At 34.6% G+C, this 23,081-nt stretch overlaps 1 protein-coding gene across 1 annotated transcript in view; it reads right to left on the bottom strand.

Moving 5' to 3' along the window:
• The window catches only part of DPP10 (dipeptidyl peptidase like 10), a 675,810-nt gene that overhangs the window by 87,692 nt on the left and 565,037 nt on the right, over positions 1-23,081 (bottom strand). Inside the window, exons 9-11 of the mRNA XM_059927100.1 lie at positions 21,921-22,075; positions 14,503-14,600; positions 2,916-3,039 (exon numbers count right to left, since the gene is read on the bottom strand). Coding sequence (XP_059783083.1) covers positions 2,916-3,039; positions 14,503-14,600; positions 21,921-22,075 — 377 coding nt within the window. The remainder of the gene's footprint in view (positions 1-2,915; positions 3,040-14,502; positions 14,601-21,920; positions 22,076-23,081) is intronic.

Here is a 23,081-nt window from a genome sequence, read left to right as displayed (position 1 = left end):
ACCCATATATTTGGACCTGCTATGTTTTCATTATGTTTGAATTTAAAATTGTTTTTAATTTCTTTTGTGATTTGTCCTTTAACTTATGAATTATTTAGGAGTATGTTTTTTTAATTTTCCAAATATTTGTCAATTTCCCAAATATCTTTTAGTTGCTAATTTCTAATTTAATTCTCTTGTAGTCAAACAATATACTCTGCTTGATTTCACTTTTTGCACTTTGAGATTTTTGAGTATTCCCCTTGCACTTGAAAAGATTGTTTATTATATAGTTGTTGAGTGAAATTTTTCCTAAATATCAATTTGTTTAAGTTGTTGATAGTACTGTCCAGATCTTTTGTTATCATTACAGATTTTTGATTACTTACTTCATCAAATACACTGAAAATAATATTTAAGTCTCAGTATATTTCTATTTCTTCTTTAGTTTTGTCAGCTTTTGCTTAAATATTTAGAAACTTTATTATTAGAAGCGTAGGTACTTAGAATTGTTATATCTTCCTAATCAATTCACACTGTATCATTATGAAATTATTCTATTAATATCTCTATTGTATACTACTTTAATTTCTTTAATTACCTTTTTGAAAATTTAAGTACTAGAAATTATTTAATTTTATTCACATATTTACCTTATTTGGCACCTTTATTTCCTTCATTTTGATCTGAGTTTTTATCTGATGTCATTTATTTTGGCTGGAATAACTTCATTTCCTGTTACTTATGCAGATCTACTTTTGATGAATTATCTCAGTTCCAATTTATCTGAAAATATCTTCCTTGTTCTTCATTTTTTAAAGATATTTTCATAGGATGTAGTCCTTTAATAAAGACTTCCTTCCACTGCTTTCTGGTTTGCATTGTTTCTGGTGAAACACAGCCCGCAATTCTCATCATTATATTTCCCAATATGTAATGTGTTTTTCTCTCAGGCTACTTTAAATTTCCTCTCTTAATCTTTTGTTTGCATTAATTTATGTACTATGTGGTGACGTATTTTTTTCTTTGTCTTTATTCTGTTTGAGATTTGCTAACTTCTTGGATATATGGATTAATGGTTTTTCAACAAATTTGATTATTTAAATCATTGTAACATTTTTACATTTTACATTTTTTTTCTGCCCTGGTATCTCAAATTTTGCCTTCTGTATATAAAATTTTACATATATACCAGTTTATATTGTTCTACAGGTAGTTAAGGCTTTGCTCTTTTCTTTTTCCCCCAGCCTTTTTTCCCTCAAGACTTCTGTTTGAATTATTTATATTTCCTTGACTACAACAGTGTCCAATTTGTTGTTAAGTTCATCCAGGCAATTTTTCATTTCAGACACTGTATTTTTCAGTTTCTGAAACATCATTGTTCTGTTTTTGTAGTTTATATTTAGCTACTGAAACTTCTCATCTGTTTACTAATTATGGCAATCCTTTAATTTGTTAAATAACAAAAATAGCTAAAAGTTTTTTAAAATTTTTTTCAGTCTGTTTGTTAATTCCAGTATCTATATCCTTTGTAAGTCTGCTTCTTATTTTGGGGGAGGTGGGTGAGTTATATTTTCTATGTCTCTACATATATAGCATGTTTTAATTGTGTGACTGATATTGTGAATGCCACATTTTTGAGAATTAATTTTTAATTATTTTAAAGAGTAAACTTTGTTCCGGCAGGCAGCTAGTTTACAGGCAGATGAACTCAATTCTTTCAAGGTTTGATTTAAAAATTTATTAGGAGGAGTCTAGAATAGTTCTATTCCTAATACATTTTCTTTCTGGGCTCTGAGTTGAATGCTTAGGGTTTTCAGTGAGAGATCTCCATTTTTGCTGTTCATTACTCCAAAGTCTCCAAGTATTGTCCAACTTGCAGATTCTCTATTTGCTTCCCTCTCTGAGGCAGGCCCTTTACTTGCACAGCTAAGCACTGAGATAAAGACTTAAGAGACTTTTACATATATTGCTGAAGTTCTTTTATATATAGCTCCTATCCTGTGGTACTTGTCCTGCAAAATTCAGCCACCACAGTAGCCTCAAACTCTGATCCTCCCTGCCTTTTTGGATTAGTGATACACTTGTGCTTTTCTTGCATGCCATCTCCTTGCACTGTGGCCTCAAATGTGTCACCAGTAGGAAGCCATAGCTTCATTTGACCATTTGTGTTTTGACTGCCTTATTGTCCAATGTCTGAATATAGTTGTTTAATATATTTTGTAAAGTGTTATAGTTGATTACTATAGAGATGCAAGGCTGGTAACATTTACTCCATCTTGTCCAGAAGCGTAAGTTTGAAAATTCTGTTGTTAAATAATTGAGAACCCTTTACCAAATACCAAATATGTAATATAACAATTTAAACTTATTAAAGTATTCCCTTTACTAAGAACCTTAAAATTACACATATAGACTCTATTGCAGAGTTTATAAAATATGATTATAGAAATTGAAATACAACCTACTTTCAAAACATAGTTGCTGAAGAATCATTTTTTTTTTTTTTTTTTTACTATTTTTAGATAATTTAAAGACAGAGACACTTATTTTAGAAGACTAATCTGAACTACAGAAAAAAAGATGAATTTTTGGAATTGTTTAAAAATGACAGGAAAGAAATGTCACATATTCTCAAGTTAATCACTGTCAAAAAGTAGAGAGAAAGCCTACATTTGAGAATGAAACTAACATGGCTTGGACTACCCTTTATACTATATAAGAATTCATTGTTTTAAACTTTAATTTGTTCTCTTCTGTTTATCATCTATATTTCTTACTTCAAAGTATGGAAGATTTATGAATTAAAGTATACACTCCTAATAGCTTTGGAAGTAAAATATTGAAGTCTTTGCACAAAGAATTGTTTAATTTTCCTTTGAAAGGTAGCATAAACTATTCTATTTTAAGCATAAAGGAAAGTAAATTATACTCACTCTACTACAAGCACCAGTAGTGGTCTCACAGACTGTGAGGATGGAGATGTTCTGAGGTCGATTTAACCATCTGACCACCGTCTTGGTATTGCTTACCCATTTAACCATAGTGATATAGTATTCTCTAGTTCAGAAACAAAATTAAAATTTACATTTAGAGCCAGAGAACGTGTACAGCACCAATAATATACACTTGTTATTTTACATGCAGAATAAATGAAACACTATAAGGATGTCACATCATGTTAATCTCCATTTATATATATATATATACACATCTGCTTCTTCAAATATTGACATATATAAATACAAATATATGTGTGTGCGTATGTATGTAAACACATGCACATATACATATATACATAAATATACAGAAAATCTGAGAATAAATTTGAAAGTGAATGATTTCACAGAAGGAAAATTTTTGGAAAAAATAAAAATAATCAAGATAATAGACATTTATAAATAATTTGCTATTTTCTATCGATCAGTACAGTGTTAACATATGTGCAAAATAAGAAAAAAATTTCTAAGCTATATTCTATTTCACTTTTTCAAAAATTCATTCAACAATCAATTAAAAGGCAAATCTTATTATTGATTTAATACTTATTTCTTATGTATGACTTCCATTTTATCTCACTTTATTCACAGGACTTGAGCCACAGAGCCATGAACGGTTTGCTTTGGTCTTTTTCCATTACAGGACAATGGAAATATAATCTTATTCATAATATTTTTTACAATATTATTTTTTTAATCTTATTTATTTGAAAAAGTTTAAAACAAAGAAGGAATCAAATTAAACAATATGAAGGGTTACTGAACTCTTGGTAAAGTGAGGATGCTAATTAGTGGAGCCTATAATGTCCTCACAATGGTTGTAGATTGGGAAAGCTTATATTTTTTCTTTATAGATTCTATGTCTGGAAATTTACATAATATATCACAAATCCCCCCAACCCACACATAACAAAATGCAATCATTAATACTGATTCAATTTATGATAAAAAGAAAAAAAAATTTCCAACAAAATTGCCCAGTTTCAAAATAGATGAGATGATTTACAAATGGTTTGAAAAATGCCATCCATGAATATTGTCTTAAAATGAATGCATCAGGTTTTTAAGTGACTTTGAAAAAAATCACCTATGAAAGTAAAACCTTGTAATACAAATCACCTCTCCTTAGACACACTGAGTTAGACATTCAGCTACCTGAATCTCACATTTCTAACATTATTGAGTAGTTAGTGCTTCCTCTCGAAAACTGGTTAGCCCATCAAAGTAAAGATGTCAGAAGGACAAGCATAACTTGTCATACAGTGATACCTGCCATATCTTCTTCAATAATCTCTTCAAGCTATCCAGCACCTTTCACAACTAGCTGAGTACCACTTGAAAACTGCCTAGAAACTCAGTGAAATCATAAAATAAAGTTACCTAAATAAAGTTAACAAGGCAACTTTGAATCAAATATGCTACTGGTTTAGGATTAATCTTCGGCCAAATCAATGGGCCTTGTGATTCTTTAAAGATCTATGTCTTGTTCACTTTCACTGCGCTTTGTTTAAACTGATTTATTTTGCATGCATTACCATATTGGGCAGTGTGAATATTAAAAAGGGGAATATATAGGCATTAACTTCTAAGAAATTTACCTAGAAGATTTAGCATGGAGAAAAATGATAGTGGATACTATAATTAATCAGGAAAAAAGTGCTGAATTGTGATAATATATATTTCTGAGTAATTGGCATGAATGTTGTGCAAAATTGAAGTAAAAAATAATTTGATTGTTGTAAACAACTGACCAAAGACTGCAAAATCAAGGTGGCAATATTTATTGAAAAATCTGGAGAGAACTGACATATAGAAGAATTTCAAACCTGATCAAAAATTTGTCTCATTTAGCTAAAGTGACTAATATTATATTTTGTGCCAAATGAGAAGAATTAATATGAATGGTTTTTAAAATAAATAACAAGAGGAACAACAAACAAAATTTAAATATTAATTTTGAGTGTTTTCCTTTCAAAGTAGCCCTCAGGTGAAATGTTTTAAGAACATCTTTGTAATGTCTTCCCAGACATTGACACATTATATTAACTACATAAGATGAAAAATCTTGATTTAAAAGAAAATTCATACTTAAAAAACATTAAAATTCAACTGGTGCAAATCTAGTGAATAAATGGTTTTTAAAGAGAACACTAAGTTAGGTATAAAATTAAGTTAAAAATTGTTTACAGTCAAGACACATAATAATCAAACTATCAAACATTAAAGAAAAAATATTAAAAGAAGCAAGGGAAAAGCAACAAAAAACATACAAGGGAATCACCAAAAGGTTAACAGCTGACCTTTCAGCAGAAACTCTGCAAGCCAGAAGGGAGTGGCAGGAAATATTTAAAGTGATGGAAGGGAAAGACCTACAACCAAGATTACTCTACCCAGCAAAGATCTCATTCATATTCGACAGAGAAATTAAAACCTTTAGAGACAAGCAAAATCTAAGAGAATTCAGCTCTACCAAACCAGCTATACAACAAATGCTAAAGGAACTCCTCTAAGTGGGAAACACAAGAGAAGAAAAGGACCTACAAAAACAAACCCAAAACAATTAAGAAAATGGTCATAGGAACATACATATTGATAATTACCTTAAACGTGAATGGATTAAATGCTCCAACCAAAAGACACAGGCTTGCTGAATGGATACAAAAACAAGACCCATCTATATGCTGTCTACAAGAGACCCACTTCAGACCTACAGACACATACAGACTGAAAGTGAGGGGATGGAAAAAGATATTCCATGCAAATGGAAATCAAAAGAAAGCTGGAGTAGCAATACTCATATCAGATAAGATAGACTTTAAAATAAAGAATGTTACAAGAGACAAGGAAGGATACCGCATAACGATCAAGGGATCAATCAAAGAAGAAGATATAACAATTATAAATATATACGCACCCAACATAGGAGCACCTCAATACATAAGGCAACTGCTAACAGCTCTAAAAGAAGAAATCAACAGTAACACAATAATAGTTGGGGACGTTAACACCTCACTTACATCAATGGACAGATCATCCAGACAGAAAATTAATAAGGAAACACAAGCTTTAAATGACACAATAGACTAGATAGATTTAATTGATATTTATAGGACATTCCATCCAAAAAGTGCAGATTACACCTTCTTCTCAAGTGTGCATGGAACATTCTCCAGGATAGATCACATCTTGGATCACAAATGAAGCCTCAGTAAATTTAAGAAAATAGAAATCATATCAAGCATCTTTTCTAACCACAACGCTATTAGATTAGAAATCAATTACAGGAAAAAAATGTAAAAAACACAAACATATGGAGGCTAAACACTACGTTACTAAATAACCAAGAGATCACTGAAGAAATCAAAGAGGAAATCAAAAAATACCTAGAGACAAATGACAAAGAAAACATGATGATCCAAAACCTATGGGATGCAGCAAAAGCAGTTCTAATAGGAAAGTGTATAGCAATGCAATCCTACCTCAAGAAACAAGAAAAATCTCAAATAAACAATCTAACGTTACACCTAAAGGAACTAGAGAAAGAAGAACAAATAAAACCCAAAGTTAGCAGAAGGAAAGAAATCATAGAGATCAGAGCAGAAATAAATGAAATAGAAACAAAGAAAACAATAGCAAAGATCAATAAAACTAAAAGCTGGTTCTTTGAGAAGATAAACAAAATTGATAAACCATTAGCCAGACTCATCAAGAAAAAGAGGGAGAGGACTCAAATCAGTAAAATTAGAAATGAAACAGGAGAAGTTACAACACACACCGCAGAAATGCAAAGCATCCTAAGAGACTACTACAAGCAACTCTATGCCAATAAAATGGACAACCTGGAAGAAATGGACAAATGTTTACAAAGGTATAACCTTCCAAGACTGAACCAGGAAGAAATAGAAAATTTGAACAGACCAATCACAAGTAATGAAATTGAAACTGTGATTAAAAATCTTCCAACAAACAAAGCCCAGGACCAGATGGCTTCACAGGTGAATTCTATCAATCATTTAGAGAAGAGCTAACACCCATCCTTCTCAAACTCTTCCAAAAAATTGCAAAGGAAGGAACACTCCCAAACTCATTCTATGAGGCCACCATCACCCTGATACCAAAACCAGACAACGATACTACAAAAAGAGAAAATTACAGACCAATATCACTGATGAATATAGATGCAAAAATCCTCAACAAAATACTAGCAAACAGAATCCAACAACACATTAAAAGGATCATACACCATGATCAAGTGGGATGTATCCCAGGGATGCAAGGATTCTCCAATATATGCAAATCAATCAATGTGATACACCATATTAAGGAATTGAAGAATAAAAACCATATGATCATCTCAATAGTTGCAGAAAAAGCTTTTGACAAAATTCAACACCGATTTATGATAAAAACTCTTCAGAAAGTGGTCTTAGAGGGAACCTACCTCAACTTAATAAAGGCCATATACGACAAACGCACAGCAAACATCATTCTCAATGGTGAAAAACTGAAAGCACTTCCTCTAAGATCAGGAACAAGACAAGGATGTCCACTCTCACCACTATTATTAAACAGTTTTGGAAGTCCTAGCCACGGCAATCAGAGAAGAAAAAGAAATAAAAGGAATACAAATTGGAAAAGAAGAAGCAAAACTGTCACTGTTTGCAGATGACATGATACTATACATGGAGAATCCTATAGATGCCACCAGAAAACTACTAGAGTTAATCAGTGAATTTGTTAAAGTTGCTGGATACAAAATTAATGCACAGAAATCTCTTGCATTCCTATACACTAATGATGAAAAATCTGAAAGAGAAATTAAGGAAACACTCCCATTTACCACTGCAACAAAAAGAATAAAATACCTAGGAATAAACCTACCTAGGGAGACAAAAGACTTGTAGGCAGAAAACTATAAGACACTGATGAAAGAAATTAAAGATGATACCAGTAGATGGAGAGATATACCATGTTCTTGGATTGGGAGAATCAATATTGTGGAAATGACTATACTACCCAAAGCAATCTACAGTTTCAATGCAATCCCTATCAAATTACCAATGGCATTTTTGACAGAACTAGAACAGAAAATCTTAAAATTTGTATGGAGACACAAAAGACCCCGAATAGCCAAAGCAGTCTTGAGGGAAAAAAACAGAGCTGGAAGAATCAGACTCCCTGACTTCAGACTGTACTACAAAGCTACAGTAATCAAGACAATATGGTACTGGCACAAAAACAGAAATATAGATCAATGCAACAAGATAGAAAGCCCAGAGATAAACCCACGCACCTATGGTCAACTAATCTATGATAAAGGAGCTAAGGATATACAGTGGAGAAAAGACAGTCTCTTCAATAAGTGGGGCTGGGAAAACTGGACAGCTACATGTAAAAGAATGAAATTAGAACACTCCCTAACACCATAAACAAAAATAAATTCAAAATGGATTAGAGACCTAAATGTAAGACCAGACACTATAAAACTCTTAGAGGAAAACATAGGAAGAACACTCTTTGACATAAATCACAGCAAGATCTTTTTTGATCCACCTCCTAGAGTAATGACAATAAAAACAAAAATAAACAAATGGGACCTAATGAAACTTAAAAGCTTTTGCACAGCAAAGGAAACCATAAACAAGACGAAAAAACAACCCTCAGAATGGGAGAAAATATTTGCAAACGTATCAGTGGACAAAGGATTAATCTCCAAAATATATATAAACAGCTCATGCAGCTCAATATTAAAAAAACAAACACCCCAATCCAAAAATGGGCAGAAGACCTAAATAGACATTTCTCCAAAGAAGACATACAGATGGCCAAGAAGCACATGAAAAGCTGCTCAACGTCACTAATTATTAGAGAAATGCAAATCAAAAGCACACTGAGGTATCACCTCACACCAGTTAGAATGGGCATCATCAGAAAAGTCTACAAACAACAAATGCTGGAGAGGGTGTGGAGAACAGGGAACACTCTTGCACTGTTGGTGGGAATGTAGATTGATACAGCCACTATGGAGAACAGTATGGAGGTTCCTTAAAAAACTAAAAATAGAATTACCATACGACCCAGCAATCCCAGTACTGGGCATATACCCTGAGAAAAACGTAATTCAAAAAGACACATGCACCCCAATATTCATTGCAGCACTACTAACAATAGCCAGGTCATGGAAGCAACCTAAATGCCCATCGACAGATGAATGGATAAAGAAGAAGTGGTACATATATACAATGGAATATTACTCAGCCATAAAAAGGAATGAAATTGGGTCATTTGTAGAGACGTGGATGTATCTAGAGACTGTCATACAAAGTGAAGTAAGTCAGAAAGAGAAAAACAAATATCGTTTATTAACACATATATGTGGAACCTAGAAAAATGGTACAGATGAATCGGTTTGCAGGGCAGAAAGTGAGACACAGATGTAGAGAACAAACGTATGGACACCAAGGGGGGAAAGCAGTGGGGGGGTGGGGGGGTGGTGTGATGAATTGGGCGATTGGGATAGACATGTATACAATGATGTGTATAAAATGTATGACTAATAAGAACCTGCTGTATAAAAAAATAAATAAAATAAAGTTCAAAATTTCAAAAAAAAAGAAAAACAAACAAAAATTATTTATAGTCATACCACTTACATTTCTCTTTGATTAAATAATATGATTTTGTGTGTTTGTACATAAAGTATCTTATGTTCATAAGCAAAATTTAGTCTTATGTGAGATATCTTAGTACATATATTCATAAGGATGAGAGATCTCCCCAAAATAGAACTTGTAAAGTCCACTGGGGTAATTTCCAACCATTGAGGTTTCCATAATAAAGTGTTGGAAATATCCAAAATGAAAGATAAGTAGAACTTGGCACGTAAGAAGGGAGAAAAGATATTTACTAACTAAATTACATCCTGTATTCTTTCTTTGTTCCAAGGTCCTAGGTGCACATCTCCTTATGATTTATAATGACTTGTTCAGTTTGCTTATAAGTATTCAGGGTTCCTCTGAATGAGGAAATAAGGAAGTGCCCTTACCTGAAAACGCCACACTCTTTGGCCTGCCTGCTGCAGATGTGGCTGTCCTCCTGGAACTCCATCTCATGAACACATTAGATCTGGTGTCCCATGACCAGTGGCCAGCGAAAGTGTCCCTTCCTTATAACTGGCTTTCCTGCTTGTTCCTAGTCTCCATGGCTCTGGATTACCCAGGAAGTCCTCGAGGATCTGGTCCTCTTGAGCCACAGAGACAGAGACAAGCGGGTTAGAGGGATTGCACTCAAGTCAAGAAAGACTTTCTATTAGCTGGGTGGTCTGGCACAAGAGATCTAATTGTTCACAAGGGTATGTGGAATGGAGGCAATAGCATCTCCAGCAGACAGGTAGATTAGCAGTCACACCTGTGTTTTCACTGGCTTCCTGTCCAATCACTGCTCTTTGTTCACAACAGTCTTTGTGCACATATGGTTACTCTGAGCTCACTCTCTTCCAGATAACCCAAGATCTCTGCCCACAAGTGTATTGTGATGACATTCATGACCAACTCATAGCTCGTGTCCTCCAAAGACCTCTGTTAATATCCATGCTTTACTTGTAAGAAGGGTCACTTTCATCAACACAGATAAATTTATTAATTAGATTTTATTGGAAGGTATAGACATTCACTGGCAGAATAAGAGACACAGACTAGACATACTTCAATTACATAGGAAGAAAACCCATGGCAGTTCAAGCCCAGAATGACAGGGGCAATATGACAGTATCATATCAATGAAACAGGATGAGAACAATGTGTCACAAAGGGTGGATGACTAAAGAAAGATTTCTGGTAAGTAAAATGTCAAAGGCAGAGAGTGAGGAGAACCTAAAGACAAACCACTGTCTTTATTCTTCAGCCTGGAGATGAATGAACACAGGAGATAACCACTTCTCCAAAACAATGTGACAAGTCCCTAAATCTGCATGATTCATTATTATAAAAATATTTCCTCTAAAAGTTAACTATGTATTTTTAAGTTCATACTTAAATTCTCCAATAAAGGTACATAGGCTTGCAATACCTATGGGAATACTGTCACTAATAAATATGGGAAAATTGCTGTTAATACTGGTACCAACAAACTATTTAATTTGTATATTTATATAGCTAACATTTTCAAAAAAGAAAAAGAATTTGTGTTAGCTTAGAATGATTTAAGAATACTGTGGTAAATAAAATTAGGAAGACAGATAAAGGAAAATAAGTTACAGGGGATACCCAGGTGTCACCAAGGGTAAACTCCATGTCCAAAATACGCTGATGCAAACAGTTGAAACATGATTCGTTACACAATCTACAATGCACTTGAGAAAAATATCGCAGGTTTTCAGGAAAAGTACAAGTATTACTTAGGTAAACCATAGATGCGTGTGCATGTGTGTGTGTGTGTGTGTGGAGAAAGAGAGAGAGACAGAGAGATTGAAAGACACACACCACACACACACAAAGGCAGAGAGAAAGAGACAGGGACAGAAACAGAACTAGAAACAGAGACAGAGCACTTTTCACATGGCTTCAGAGAAATTATTGTGTGTTCTTCTGGACATCTCCAACACATCCCTAAAGTAATAAGAATGATAAATTTTCAGGCAAATATTATCCTTAAATCATGTCTGTTGAATATTCCCCATTTGCCAGATCTATTCTCGAATTTGCCCCTTACCACTCACCCCCACGGTCTCCAGAGGCTGGCCTCTACAACGAGGCTCCCTAGCCCAAGAGAGACTTCTGGAGGAACTCAAAGCTTTAGAGGAGACAGTTCAGAGTGTTTATTGCCAGGACCCACTCCCTATTAGGGCCCGGTTTGGCAATGACTTAATTGTTCTACCTGTGGACAGGTCCTGTTGGTCCATTCTGTTCTTCAGTTACAAGCCTCTTCAGGTTTCCTAAGTGAGCCTGCCCTTGCTCCTTCAGTCCTGGGGCAGTAAAAGCTTTCTGCTATTGCAGACTCTGTGTTGCTTTCCCATCCCTTGTGAGTTTCCTTTTAATCCCATGCATATCTTTGTTAATAGTCCCTTAATTAACTGCACTTCAATTACCCCTCTTGAGTGTTTTTAATTTCCAGGACCCTGACCAATAAATTATGGAAAATGTTATGCTCTTTTAGATCTCAAATGTCTATCTAACTAGGGAGGGCACAATAGTTTTCTAGCAAATTTCCATATGGCTAAAGTACTAAGTGTTAAATATTATAGATATTGATAATCCTAAAACAAAATCAAGGAAAAGTATGAGTTTAGTTTCCATTTGATCTGCAGATAAATGCAGCACTGTTTGATTTGCACCATGGATAGCTCTATTTTGTTCACGTTTGTGTGTTTGTAGGCCCAACAAAGTAATACCGGTGCTCAGAGAGGTTAAATGCAGACGATAGGAAATTGGACTAAAGCTTTCACCAGGAACAAATGAGCAAGGAAACATAAAAACTGAATATTCCTGGGGAATATTGAAGAAAACATTCTGAAGTAAATTTTGGTCTTGAGTTTTCCAACAAAAAGAGTAAATCATACACTTTGGTGCACCAAAAGTGCCAGAAGTGCCAATTGTGGTTTCACATGCCACAACCGGCACTTACATAACTACGAGGCAGAAAAAGGAAACATGTTACATACATTGTGCAGATAAGGTATTACATGACTCTCCCAAATGTAGACCAAGTTCATTGCTAAACCAGCATACCTGAATTACAGTTAAGAACTTTTTCTTCACAGGATTCTTCCTCATTCTTAGAGGGATCTAGTATACTGTTCTATGTACTGGATTTCCAACATCTAAAGATATGTGATATCTTTTCGCAATGGGTGACTAATTTGATCACATTGTACCTCAAATATTAAACAGATATATGCTTAACTAATACTCTAATAATGACAATTGATTCTGTCTTTATGAATCTTTGTATTTGATGACACTGCTATGTCCTACCTGGTGAACTCATTAGAAAGACTCTTAGGTAACAGCATCAAGGTCAGGAATCACTACCTTCTATTAGAAAGAAACCTGGATATTATAAAATTGACTTCCATTTCAAAGATTTAAAAACCTGATAAAAATGAGAAATTATTATTTTAAGATTAGGGTATTCAGGCTTAGAGAGAGGTATAGTGACTTATCCAAGGTCACACAATAATGTGGTAATAGAGATGTGACTCAAACACTCCAGGTTAGTGCTCTTTATTGTTAATTCAGAGCACTGAACAAATCAGAGAAAAAGATAAGCCTTAAGGATCACATAAAATATTAATAATTTTCATAATTGCTTCATTTGTGTCCAAATGTTTCATGACTGGTAAACCAAGCTCAGAAGTAGAAGTTTCAACTGATTTAGTCAACTGTACTGTATTCTATATGTCAATTTTAATGACCCTGTAAGATCTTTCATCACAACCTAGATGAAATGCTCTATAACTTGAAACAGGCTTTACTTCACTTTCTACCTCTGCTACCAACTAATCTTAAGCATACTTTTTCTTTGGGCCCCATCTTTTCCATCAATAATAGGAACAGTTTATATTAGATCATTAATGGGGGCCTTTCCAGTGTAAGCATTCCATATATTTTTAATAACTTTTCAAGTAGGAAAAATTTCTACATGCTAAAGGTTGCACTATCTGTGAAAATCCCAAATATGATGAAATTTTCCCAAATATGTCAATGGAACACTGAATGGAATTTCTACTTGAATCAGTCACCCTGTGATTATTTTTGATGTCATCAAAACAAACTCTAAGCTTAGCCTTATACCATTCCATATAGTATAAAACTATTTTCCTAAATCAGCTGCCTATTCCATCTCCAGGACTGCTGTAAATTTTCACAGGATTAAAATATTTGAAAGAATCACCTTTGAAGTCTGAGACCACTCTGGATTTCACAATCCACATGGTCATTTGATTAGTTGTTCAAATATTGGAAATTTTGCTAATATTAAAATTATGTTTCTGACCCATAAAATGTGTTTCTTTTCTCCCCACTCAGACTTAAATAAGCAGGATTCTTATGCAGGATATTTCAAAACAAAATCTCATTAAATTTCTCTGCGTGGAAAACAAAGCTAGGGAAACATTGATGGGCAAGTTACAGGGTAAAAGTTGGAAAATTACACACATTTTAGGAAGATTATACTCTTTGAAAGAGGACCATTTAAAAACATTGAGTGACTATTTTCAGGAAGAAAATTCAGTGGAAAATTATCCTTTGTCCCCATCTCTCTGTCACATCTCCTGCCAAAGAGCTAATTCTTGGTTTTAGTATATTTAGTCATTTTGTGGTGCTGGTAATGACCTCAAAACTCTAAATGCTTCCTGGGAACAACAAGAGATCCAGAATGAGTTCATTCCTGCACTAATGGACACAACCTCAGTTTTATTTTCAAGTGAATTTGTTGAGCTGATCACATCTCTCTCTAAATTGCAACAAAATGATAATTGGAGTTGAAAGATCTATCTTCCGGTAAAAGTGAAATTGAAATTACATACCTTGATTTAAAGTTATCAGGTGGCATGAGTTCCAAAGTATGAGTTGGTCCATATAGGTTTACAACATATAATTTGATTGTCGGGTTCACTTGACCTGCCTTTGAGAAAATGAAAGTTGCAATGCAAATACATTATTAGAATATATTGAGAAAGAAAGAAAATGCATTTTTTAATAGATCTTTATTGGAGAATAATTGCTTCACAATACTGTGTTAGTTTCTGTTGTACAACAAAGTGAATCAGCCATATGCATACATATATCCCCCATCCCCTCCCTCTTGCACCCCCTCCTATCCCACCCCTCTAGGTCATGGCAAAGCACCGAGCTAATCTCACTGTGCTATGCTGCTGCTTCCCACTAGCTATCTATTTTACATTTGGTAGTGTATATATGTCCATGCCACTCTCACTTTGTCCCAGCTTCCCTCCCCCACCCCTGACACCGTGTCCTCAAGTCCATTCTCTGTCTACGTCTTTATTCCTGCCCTGCCACTGGTTCATCAGTACCAATTTTTTTTTTTTTACATTCTATATATATGAGTAAGTCAGAAAGAGAAAAGAAAATGCATTTTGATTCTTTTACAATTTGGTGTTAGAATGGGGAAAAAAGTTTAATTTCTCTGAAGTAGAAATGATTTTAAATTCAACAACTTGATTGCTTTCAATTGTTTTTGTAGATTGCTGCTTCTCTAGCATTTTAGTCAGACAATTAAAGGTGACAGAAAATCATGATGACTTTACTCATTAGGCAATGCTGTGTGTTCTTCCCCTAGAATGACACCAGAAGGGCTGGCTTTACAAAACAACTAGTAGATAAAGCAGCTGCTCACACTATAGGATACGAAAAGCAAAGGAAAGAAAGCTTGGCTAATTTAAAAAAAAAAAAAAAAAAAAGAAGAACAAGAAAGAAAAAGAAAACCTACCCAATCCCACTGCCACGTGTTTAAAATTCCACAATACCTAATTTCTTCCATGCATTAATCATCATAGGTTTTCTTTTAAATTATAATGAATACTAAATGAGGTATAAATGTCCCTTGGGATGTGGGCCATGGAGCAGAATGCCCTCACTGTGTACCTGGCATGAAGACTAGAAAGACAGTGGTAAGAAAATGTAATTTGAGTTTATTAAATCAAAATTTATGAAATAATAACTAGGCTGTATAGCAGTTTGTATGCTTCTGGCTCCTACTATGTGTTAAAGCATCACATGAATTATCTTATTATATGTTCCTACTACAGTCCTAAGACCTATTTATAACCATTTTCCAGATGAAAATGGAGAAGCTTAGCAAATTGTGCAGGGTGAAACATCCAGCAACTGAGGGAGCTAGTATTTAACCCCAGGATGCTCTTAACTGCTCTAGATTTGCTTCCGTTCATTCCTAGGCAATGGCCTTCAAAGTTTTTCTAAATACACTGTGAACTCTTAGGGAGCAGAAATGGGAACTTACGCCAATATAGCTCAAGCAGGTAGGATGAATGAATGAAAGAATGTTTATGTGAATAAACATTCACATAAACAGAATAAATAACAGAATTGGCTACTTGTGGCTCATTGTGTTTCTAAACAATACACCAGTATCATTGTGGTGTAGCTGCTTTGTGAAGAGAAGACCATGGCAGATATACAGAGAAGGACAAGGAAATTAAAAGTGAGTTGAATTAAAAGACCTGACACAGATCTAAAGGGAATGATAACACTGATTTAAAGATACCAAAGAAAGATTCATGTTCTAGGAACTGGTACTGACAAAACCCAGAGTTAAATCAGGAGCAGAAGCAACGTAATGCATCCCACCAATAATCAGTAATCGCTCCTCAAGAATGTTTTGTGAAGTTATTAAAAATAACGGACATGGAGTGGAGGGAGGAGGGATGAATAGACGAAGTAACAGGATTTGTAGAGCAGTGACAAACACTCTGTGTGTTTCATTACACATATGTCCAAAACCATAACGCACAACAACAAGATTGAACTGGAATGTAAACTCTGTACTTTGGGTGATTATGATGTGTCAATGGAGCTTCATCAATTACATCAAACACACAACTCCGATGGGGGACGCTAAGTGGGAGCTGGGGGTATATGGCACAAATAACTTCCTTCCCCTCAAGTTTGCTATGAATCTTAACCTGCCCTTAAAAAATAAAGTCTTCATTAAAACAATGACTAGCACATCTGTGGGAGCGTATCACACACATCAGAAGTTTGATCCAAAGAAAGGAGTCCAGAAAGGCTTTCATTTTAGAGATGCAGTGACTATAAAGAGAGATTATGAAAATGGTTCATATGATAAAGGGCTTCCTGGAAGATAAGCTATGAGCCTGCCTCACAGAGAAGGCTCAGGTGTCAAATTTTGTAAAGCTTTTTATTGCTCTAAAACCCTCCAGTGCTTGGGTTCATCTGTCTTGGGCAATTTAGCCTTCTACCTCATTTAGGAGGTCCCTTTCACATCACTTTTGTTTTAATTCAACTGCCATGTTTCTCCCTGAAGGTATTGGTCTTTCTCTGTATTTTTTGAGTCTAACCATTTCTCTAGCTTGATCAGGTATGTTAAAATTTAGAGCTGGGGCAGAGTATTTAGTAGTGTCATTCAAAGCGCTTTTTTTAAACCAGCAGCATCAATTAGAACCATAGAAACACAAATTCATGGGCCCCAAACGGACAGACCTATATTCAAACCCAGAATCAGAATCTTTGGGTGTGGACCTAAAAATCTGTGTTGTAACAGGATTTCCAGATGATTATAATTAGTATGCAAATGTTGCTAAAACACTGATATATGTGCATATATCTATATATAGATATATAGTACTGCTCAGCAGTTATTAAAGGTGAACTTGCATGAAAATCATCCAGAGGGCCTGGAAAGCTGATTAAACCACTGACCACTGAGGCCTACCGCCAGCATTTTTAATGTCTAGATGGGACATGAGAATTCACATTTCTAATAATTTCCCAGATGAGGCTGATATTGATGGTAAAAGGGCAACATTTTGAGAACTGGTTCAGTTTAATCTATGAATCAGAGAAATCTGGGTTCAATTTTGACTGTTATTTATTGGATATGGACCATGGACAGGATGTTAAAGATCCTCAAGTATTATTTTATTTGATTCTCAAAAATGAGACATTTCTCTGAGAATATGTCACAGTCAGAAGTTTTGAGCCAAAGTAGTTTTCCTTTCAGTGGAAAAAACCATCTCATACTTTTGTTATATGGACTAACAAAAAAGATGATTTTCAAAAGTGCCAAAAAATAGTATATACTTAATTACATAATTAATTAACTCATGAATTAAAAATAATGGTTAGACTGATTTTTCTAGCGAGTGAAAAACTGTTCATATTTTTTATCTTTCAAAAAACTGATTAAAGAAAAAGAGAAATTAAATTAAATTTAATCAATTTTTATGAATTCTTATCAGTGATGCCTAATTTTATGACATACTTTGTCAAAGATATACACAGTTATTACCACATATTAAGGCAGTTTTTTTCAGGTCTATAGGACTGTACAGGATCACTGGTATCCCAATTAGCTTTCACATGAAAACAAATTAAAAGTTGTGTACACACCATGAGTCTAAAAGTCCATGATTCAAGTACAAGATAAAGTTAGAAAGCCATTACTATAACAAAGCATTTATGAAAAATGCCAACTAATTTATTATATGAATTTAAAATACCTTCAGATTCAAATAAAAGAAAGGTTTGGAGCCATCATTAAACAAGAGGATCACTGATAAATGAAAACATAACCACTTAACATCCGTTTGGTTCAAAGGCAATGCAAGTTTGTTATCTCCCTCTGAATCTGTATGAAATTACTGGAACTGAAAGAAAGTAAAGAAATGAAAACATCTAAAAAAAAAAGTTGTGTACACCTATGGTCAGTTTTAGACAAAAACCAAACATTAAGCTGTTTCCAAAATTCAGCTGTCTAGCATTCTATAATCTCAATTTGATTTCTTTCCTTGGAGTTTTGAAATTAAGTGCACATTGCAAGTTCATTTGTACCCTTTAATATTTGAATTGTTTCAATAGTTGCAAATTAGAGGAGTTAATCTATTCGATTTCTAACAGTCTAATTTGCTACAAAGACTGCAAACCTATAGAATCCTTCCTCTATGATTCTGAAACACAAGCCTCAGTAATACTTAACCTTATTTTGCTGGCAACCAAACTGTCATTAAACAAGATAATGTTTTAACTACGAAGATTAACCTGAGTTGCTGAGATAGAACTGTGCATCTTTTTTGTGCTGAATTGCTAATGATAGGGTATTTTATGAATTCTGAATTATGCTGAATTAAGCAAAATACAAATATATTTGTTTAGTGTAAGTATTTCATTAGTAAACCTGACCACATTGGGTATTCGCTGCACTCGTCTTAATCTAGTTTAATTTGAAGCACAATTTAGTGTAAACTCTATGCATTACTTCGATGTCTAAAGCACCACTTTCTGAAAGTTTATCGCATAAGTAAGAACAAATCAAAATAACACACTAGTTAGTGGAAAAACTAACAAACATTTTTTTTAAACCAGAGTAGAAAATAATGAGACTTTGAAAATTCAAGTAATAGACCCAAAATTATTCTGAAATTTATTCTGAGAACAAGGATGAAAACCCAGACCTAGTTTCTCTGAGTCCTGTTGTCTTAAGTACCTGGGCAGATATTTCTACTGACAGCCACCTGAGGACTTGGGATTCTTTCTCTTTGGCCACTATAATATTTGTCTTTATTTTTAATACTTCTCAATGGTAGTCATTAATACACACTCAGGACCTTCATTTTGTATTACGTACATCATGCATTAGATACATCACTTACTAAATATACAGGCTAAGAATGTTACTCATACAGAGCTGAGTCATTTGTAGTTAATGGAGCAAAGAGAGCTCCACATCTATTCGTTAACTTGACGAGATATTTTGATTCCAGCTACATCTTCTGAGATACAAGTTAACCTCTGGTAGTTTTAGAGAGAAAGAGAGAGAGAGAGAGACAGAATCAATAAATTTGAGTTATTTCTCTGTTCTCTAAATAACTATGACTTTTATAAAAGGACTTAGCCTTTTAGAAGCTTAGTTGGCCCAACTGTAAAACAGAGGCACTTGTGAAGACGGCCGAATGTAGAAAAAAAGTGAAAAGTCTCCCTGAAAATATATAGCATATTATTAGCACACATGATTTACCCATTTAATAAACATTAATATTATTTTATGCTTAGCTTTACTATTAAGAAATATTAATTAATTAAATAATAACTTACTAAATAAAAACAAATTGTCTAGGTTTGTCAACCCAGTATCTTCTGACTTACTGCTGACTTATTTAGATTTTCTCAGATGTTTCTGAATGTCCATTTGTTTGCCTCAGTCTTGATAAAATTATAAGGCCTAGAGTCTGTAACTTATACAGACTCTATACACCAAGAGTCTGTAACTGAGAAGGCAATTCGAAGATGCAGCTGTTACATATGGCTCTTCTGTGTGAACCCTAAAATCCCCACTCCCCTTGGAAAATGAATTATAGAAAGTGGTCCCCTCCCTGGGGTTGATTTTACTCCCTTTGTGCAATGTACACACTGAACAGCTCTGAGTGACTGTCTTGCCTATTGACATGTGCTTTTCACAGTATGGACCCATTCTTCATTTTGTATTTACATTGTCAGGTGAACTTTCATTATTATAAGTAAATCAAATGGGGTGAGAATATATTTCAAAAATCTTTTAATTTTTTCTCTGGAAAAAAAAAAAACAGGTACAGGTATGCTGTACCCGCACAAACTGTCATACATAAAACATGGCTAAATCTACAACTGGAGAAGACATAAGTACTTTTCTTGGAGTACCATACAAATGTCTTGGGAAATATAATTATTTTGTTGTTAGGTCAAATTGCCACTTTTTCCTGAAGAGCACTGAGTATATGTGCTTTCAGATCTATGTCCAGAGAAGACCATAAAAATAATATTTCAAAATCATGGAATTTGATTCTTCTCAAACCTGCTGTTTTCCGTAGCTGTCAATCAGTCACTCTGTTACTACAACCTATTGGAAGGAAGATAGGATGGGGAGAAAGACAGCACAGAATCTCCCTGAGGAAACAGGCTTTGCAGCCCTGACTCTCCGTATTCACTACTTTCCTTCCTCCTGTCCCCACCTTGGATAACTTGAGTCTTGTGGATGATCGGAAAATGAGGAAAGTCATCCCCCCTGACCACGCCTTCATTGCAGGAGTAGAATAATACACGTGATGGGTAGTTTTTCCAGTACTCTGCCCAGTTAAGGTACTGCACAAACTTAAGGGTATAAAACCTATTGTACTTTGGAAACACAAGGTACAACTCACTAAAGAAATGGCTTAATAAAGACTTCTAAATGAAATCAGCAGCCTTCTCTTACCTCATTAAGAGCTAAAATGTATAAACTTGAATTTTAAAAGTTTTCTATAAGGCATCCTTACATGATTAATGCTTGGGCGGGGGACTCACTTTTTTTTGTTTTGTAAACATGGGGAAAATAAACTTTAAAGCAAGAGACCTTAAATAATTAGCAGTGACATATAAGAGAAAAACCAATACACTCCAGATGTTTCCACAGCCTGCTTTCAGAGGCCTCACCCAACACTTAAAAATAGTTTTGCTATCTGGGCAGGGTTTCCATATTCGCTTCACTCAATAAAACTATTCCATCTATTCCAGCCATGCCTGGCTATGGTTCTACCCCAGCATTTGATAAAGTATGTTCCAGAGTATGCTCTGCCAAAATAATACTGGTGCTAATATTAATACTAATAAATTCTCTCTGCTTAGTCTATTCTTTATTGGTGATTCTTTATGTTTAGTCTATTTTTTATTGAGATTCTTTATGCTTAGTCTATTCCTTACTAGAGATTCTTTATGTTGTCTACTTTTTATAGGAGATTTATAACACACATTAACAAGCAGTATATTAAGTGCTCTAAGAAATCATCTGAAAAAAAGCTAGATTTTTTTTTAAAACTGAGAATTCCCAACTTATTTGACTGTGGCACTTTTTGCTCCTGTATAATAGCTATTAACAGCTCACAGAATATACCTTGGAGAAACTTTTGCCCTGGGATCAATGCTGCTTCTTATGTTTTCTCACCCTCTTTTCAACTAGGAAGGTGAGGGATAAAGAATGAGACCACCAAAGTGAAAGAAATACAGCAAAAGTTCCTGCACCCTTGAATCACCTTTAGCTGTTCATACACAAGCACTGCGCACAGACCACTGCAAGCTCTTAAAATGATGACTCTGTCGACTGGTAAGGGGGCTTATTTTATTCTCCAAAGACAACTTGTTCATGAACCGAGAATACTATCAATCAAGTCACTGGCACACAGAGAAGGGGGACAAACAGCACTTCCACATTACTTACCTTAGGATATGGATACTTCTTTCCTTTGGGATACAAAGCTCCAGTAAACCGGGGGATAACCATGTTAGGCACCAAGGAATCATTTATCATCAGGAAGGCAAGCCTTTCTCCATCTGGTGACCACCAGTGGGCGATGTGAGAATGCAGAAGTTCCTCTAGAATAAACGAGTGTTATTTGAAAACAACTGTAGATGTGGGTTCAGTGACCCACAAACATCTGTCCTTGAAATCTTTATTGTACATAAATATTTTCTATACAGTGTGGTGGATTTTATCAACTTCGTGAAGAATTCTTTATTTCTGAGCTACCCTTTTAATCCCAAGAAAAGAAGATGCAAAGGAAGGAAAGAATAAAGCAGGGAAGTCAGGATTTCATGGATTGTCAACAATGTGAACAGAGGAGATGAAAGCACTATCAGAGTAAAAAGAATGAGAACAGTAATTGAAGACTGAAACATGGCATAAAACCGTATTCGTGTCGCTCTTCATTCATATCTGCATTCAATCATATTTCCATCCTCTCATCATCAAACAAGTGGAATACCTACTAGATTCGTTAAACTATTCTAAGTTCTAAGGAAATAAAATCTAAAAAATATACTGGATATCTTTCATGTGACCCCAGATCCACTATCCACTTTTCTACACCTGATTTCTGGCCCAGGACATTAACCTGTATGAACTATATCAAAAGGGCTCCCATGCTCTCTAGAGCATGGCCACTAGGGTACCTTGGCAAGAGATTAGAAGGAGAGTAAAGTCAGCGTATGTATTCCCTTGGCTCTGTCCTGAAATGTCACCTGAGGCTTGTTGTGTGCTTTAAATGATTTCACTCCTCCTATCAATGCAGCCTCATCTACACAATGTTCTCTTTTTGTATCTGATAATGGCTCACTTCTATCATCATAGGGGTGCACACTGGCTGGTTGCTACTAGTCTAGATTATAGTTCTGTCATTTATGGATCCCCTGCACCTTCACCTCTGTAAATTATCTTTTTGTAAATAAAATTAGATTTCAAAATTAGATTTTGAGATTAGGTTGGAGATCTTTGATGTAATAATAACCTTTCTGGGGGGAATTGGGGGTATAGATAATCCATAGCAAGGGATGGAATCATGAATAATCAATTGTCACTGGTGATGACATAGAATAAAATGCA

The sequence above is a fragment of the Balaenoptera ricei genome, chromosome 7, assembly GCF_028023285.1.
Source record: "Balaenoptera ricei isolate mBalRic1 chromosome 7, mBalRic1.hap2, whole genome shotgun sequence".
NCBI lineage: Eukaryota > Metazoa > Chordata > Mammalia > Artiodactyla > Balaenopteridae > Balaenoptera > Balaenoptera ricei.
This window is presented reverse-complemented; position numbering and strand designations above follow the sequence as displayed.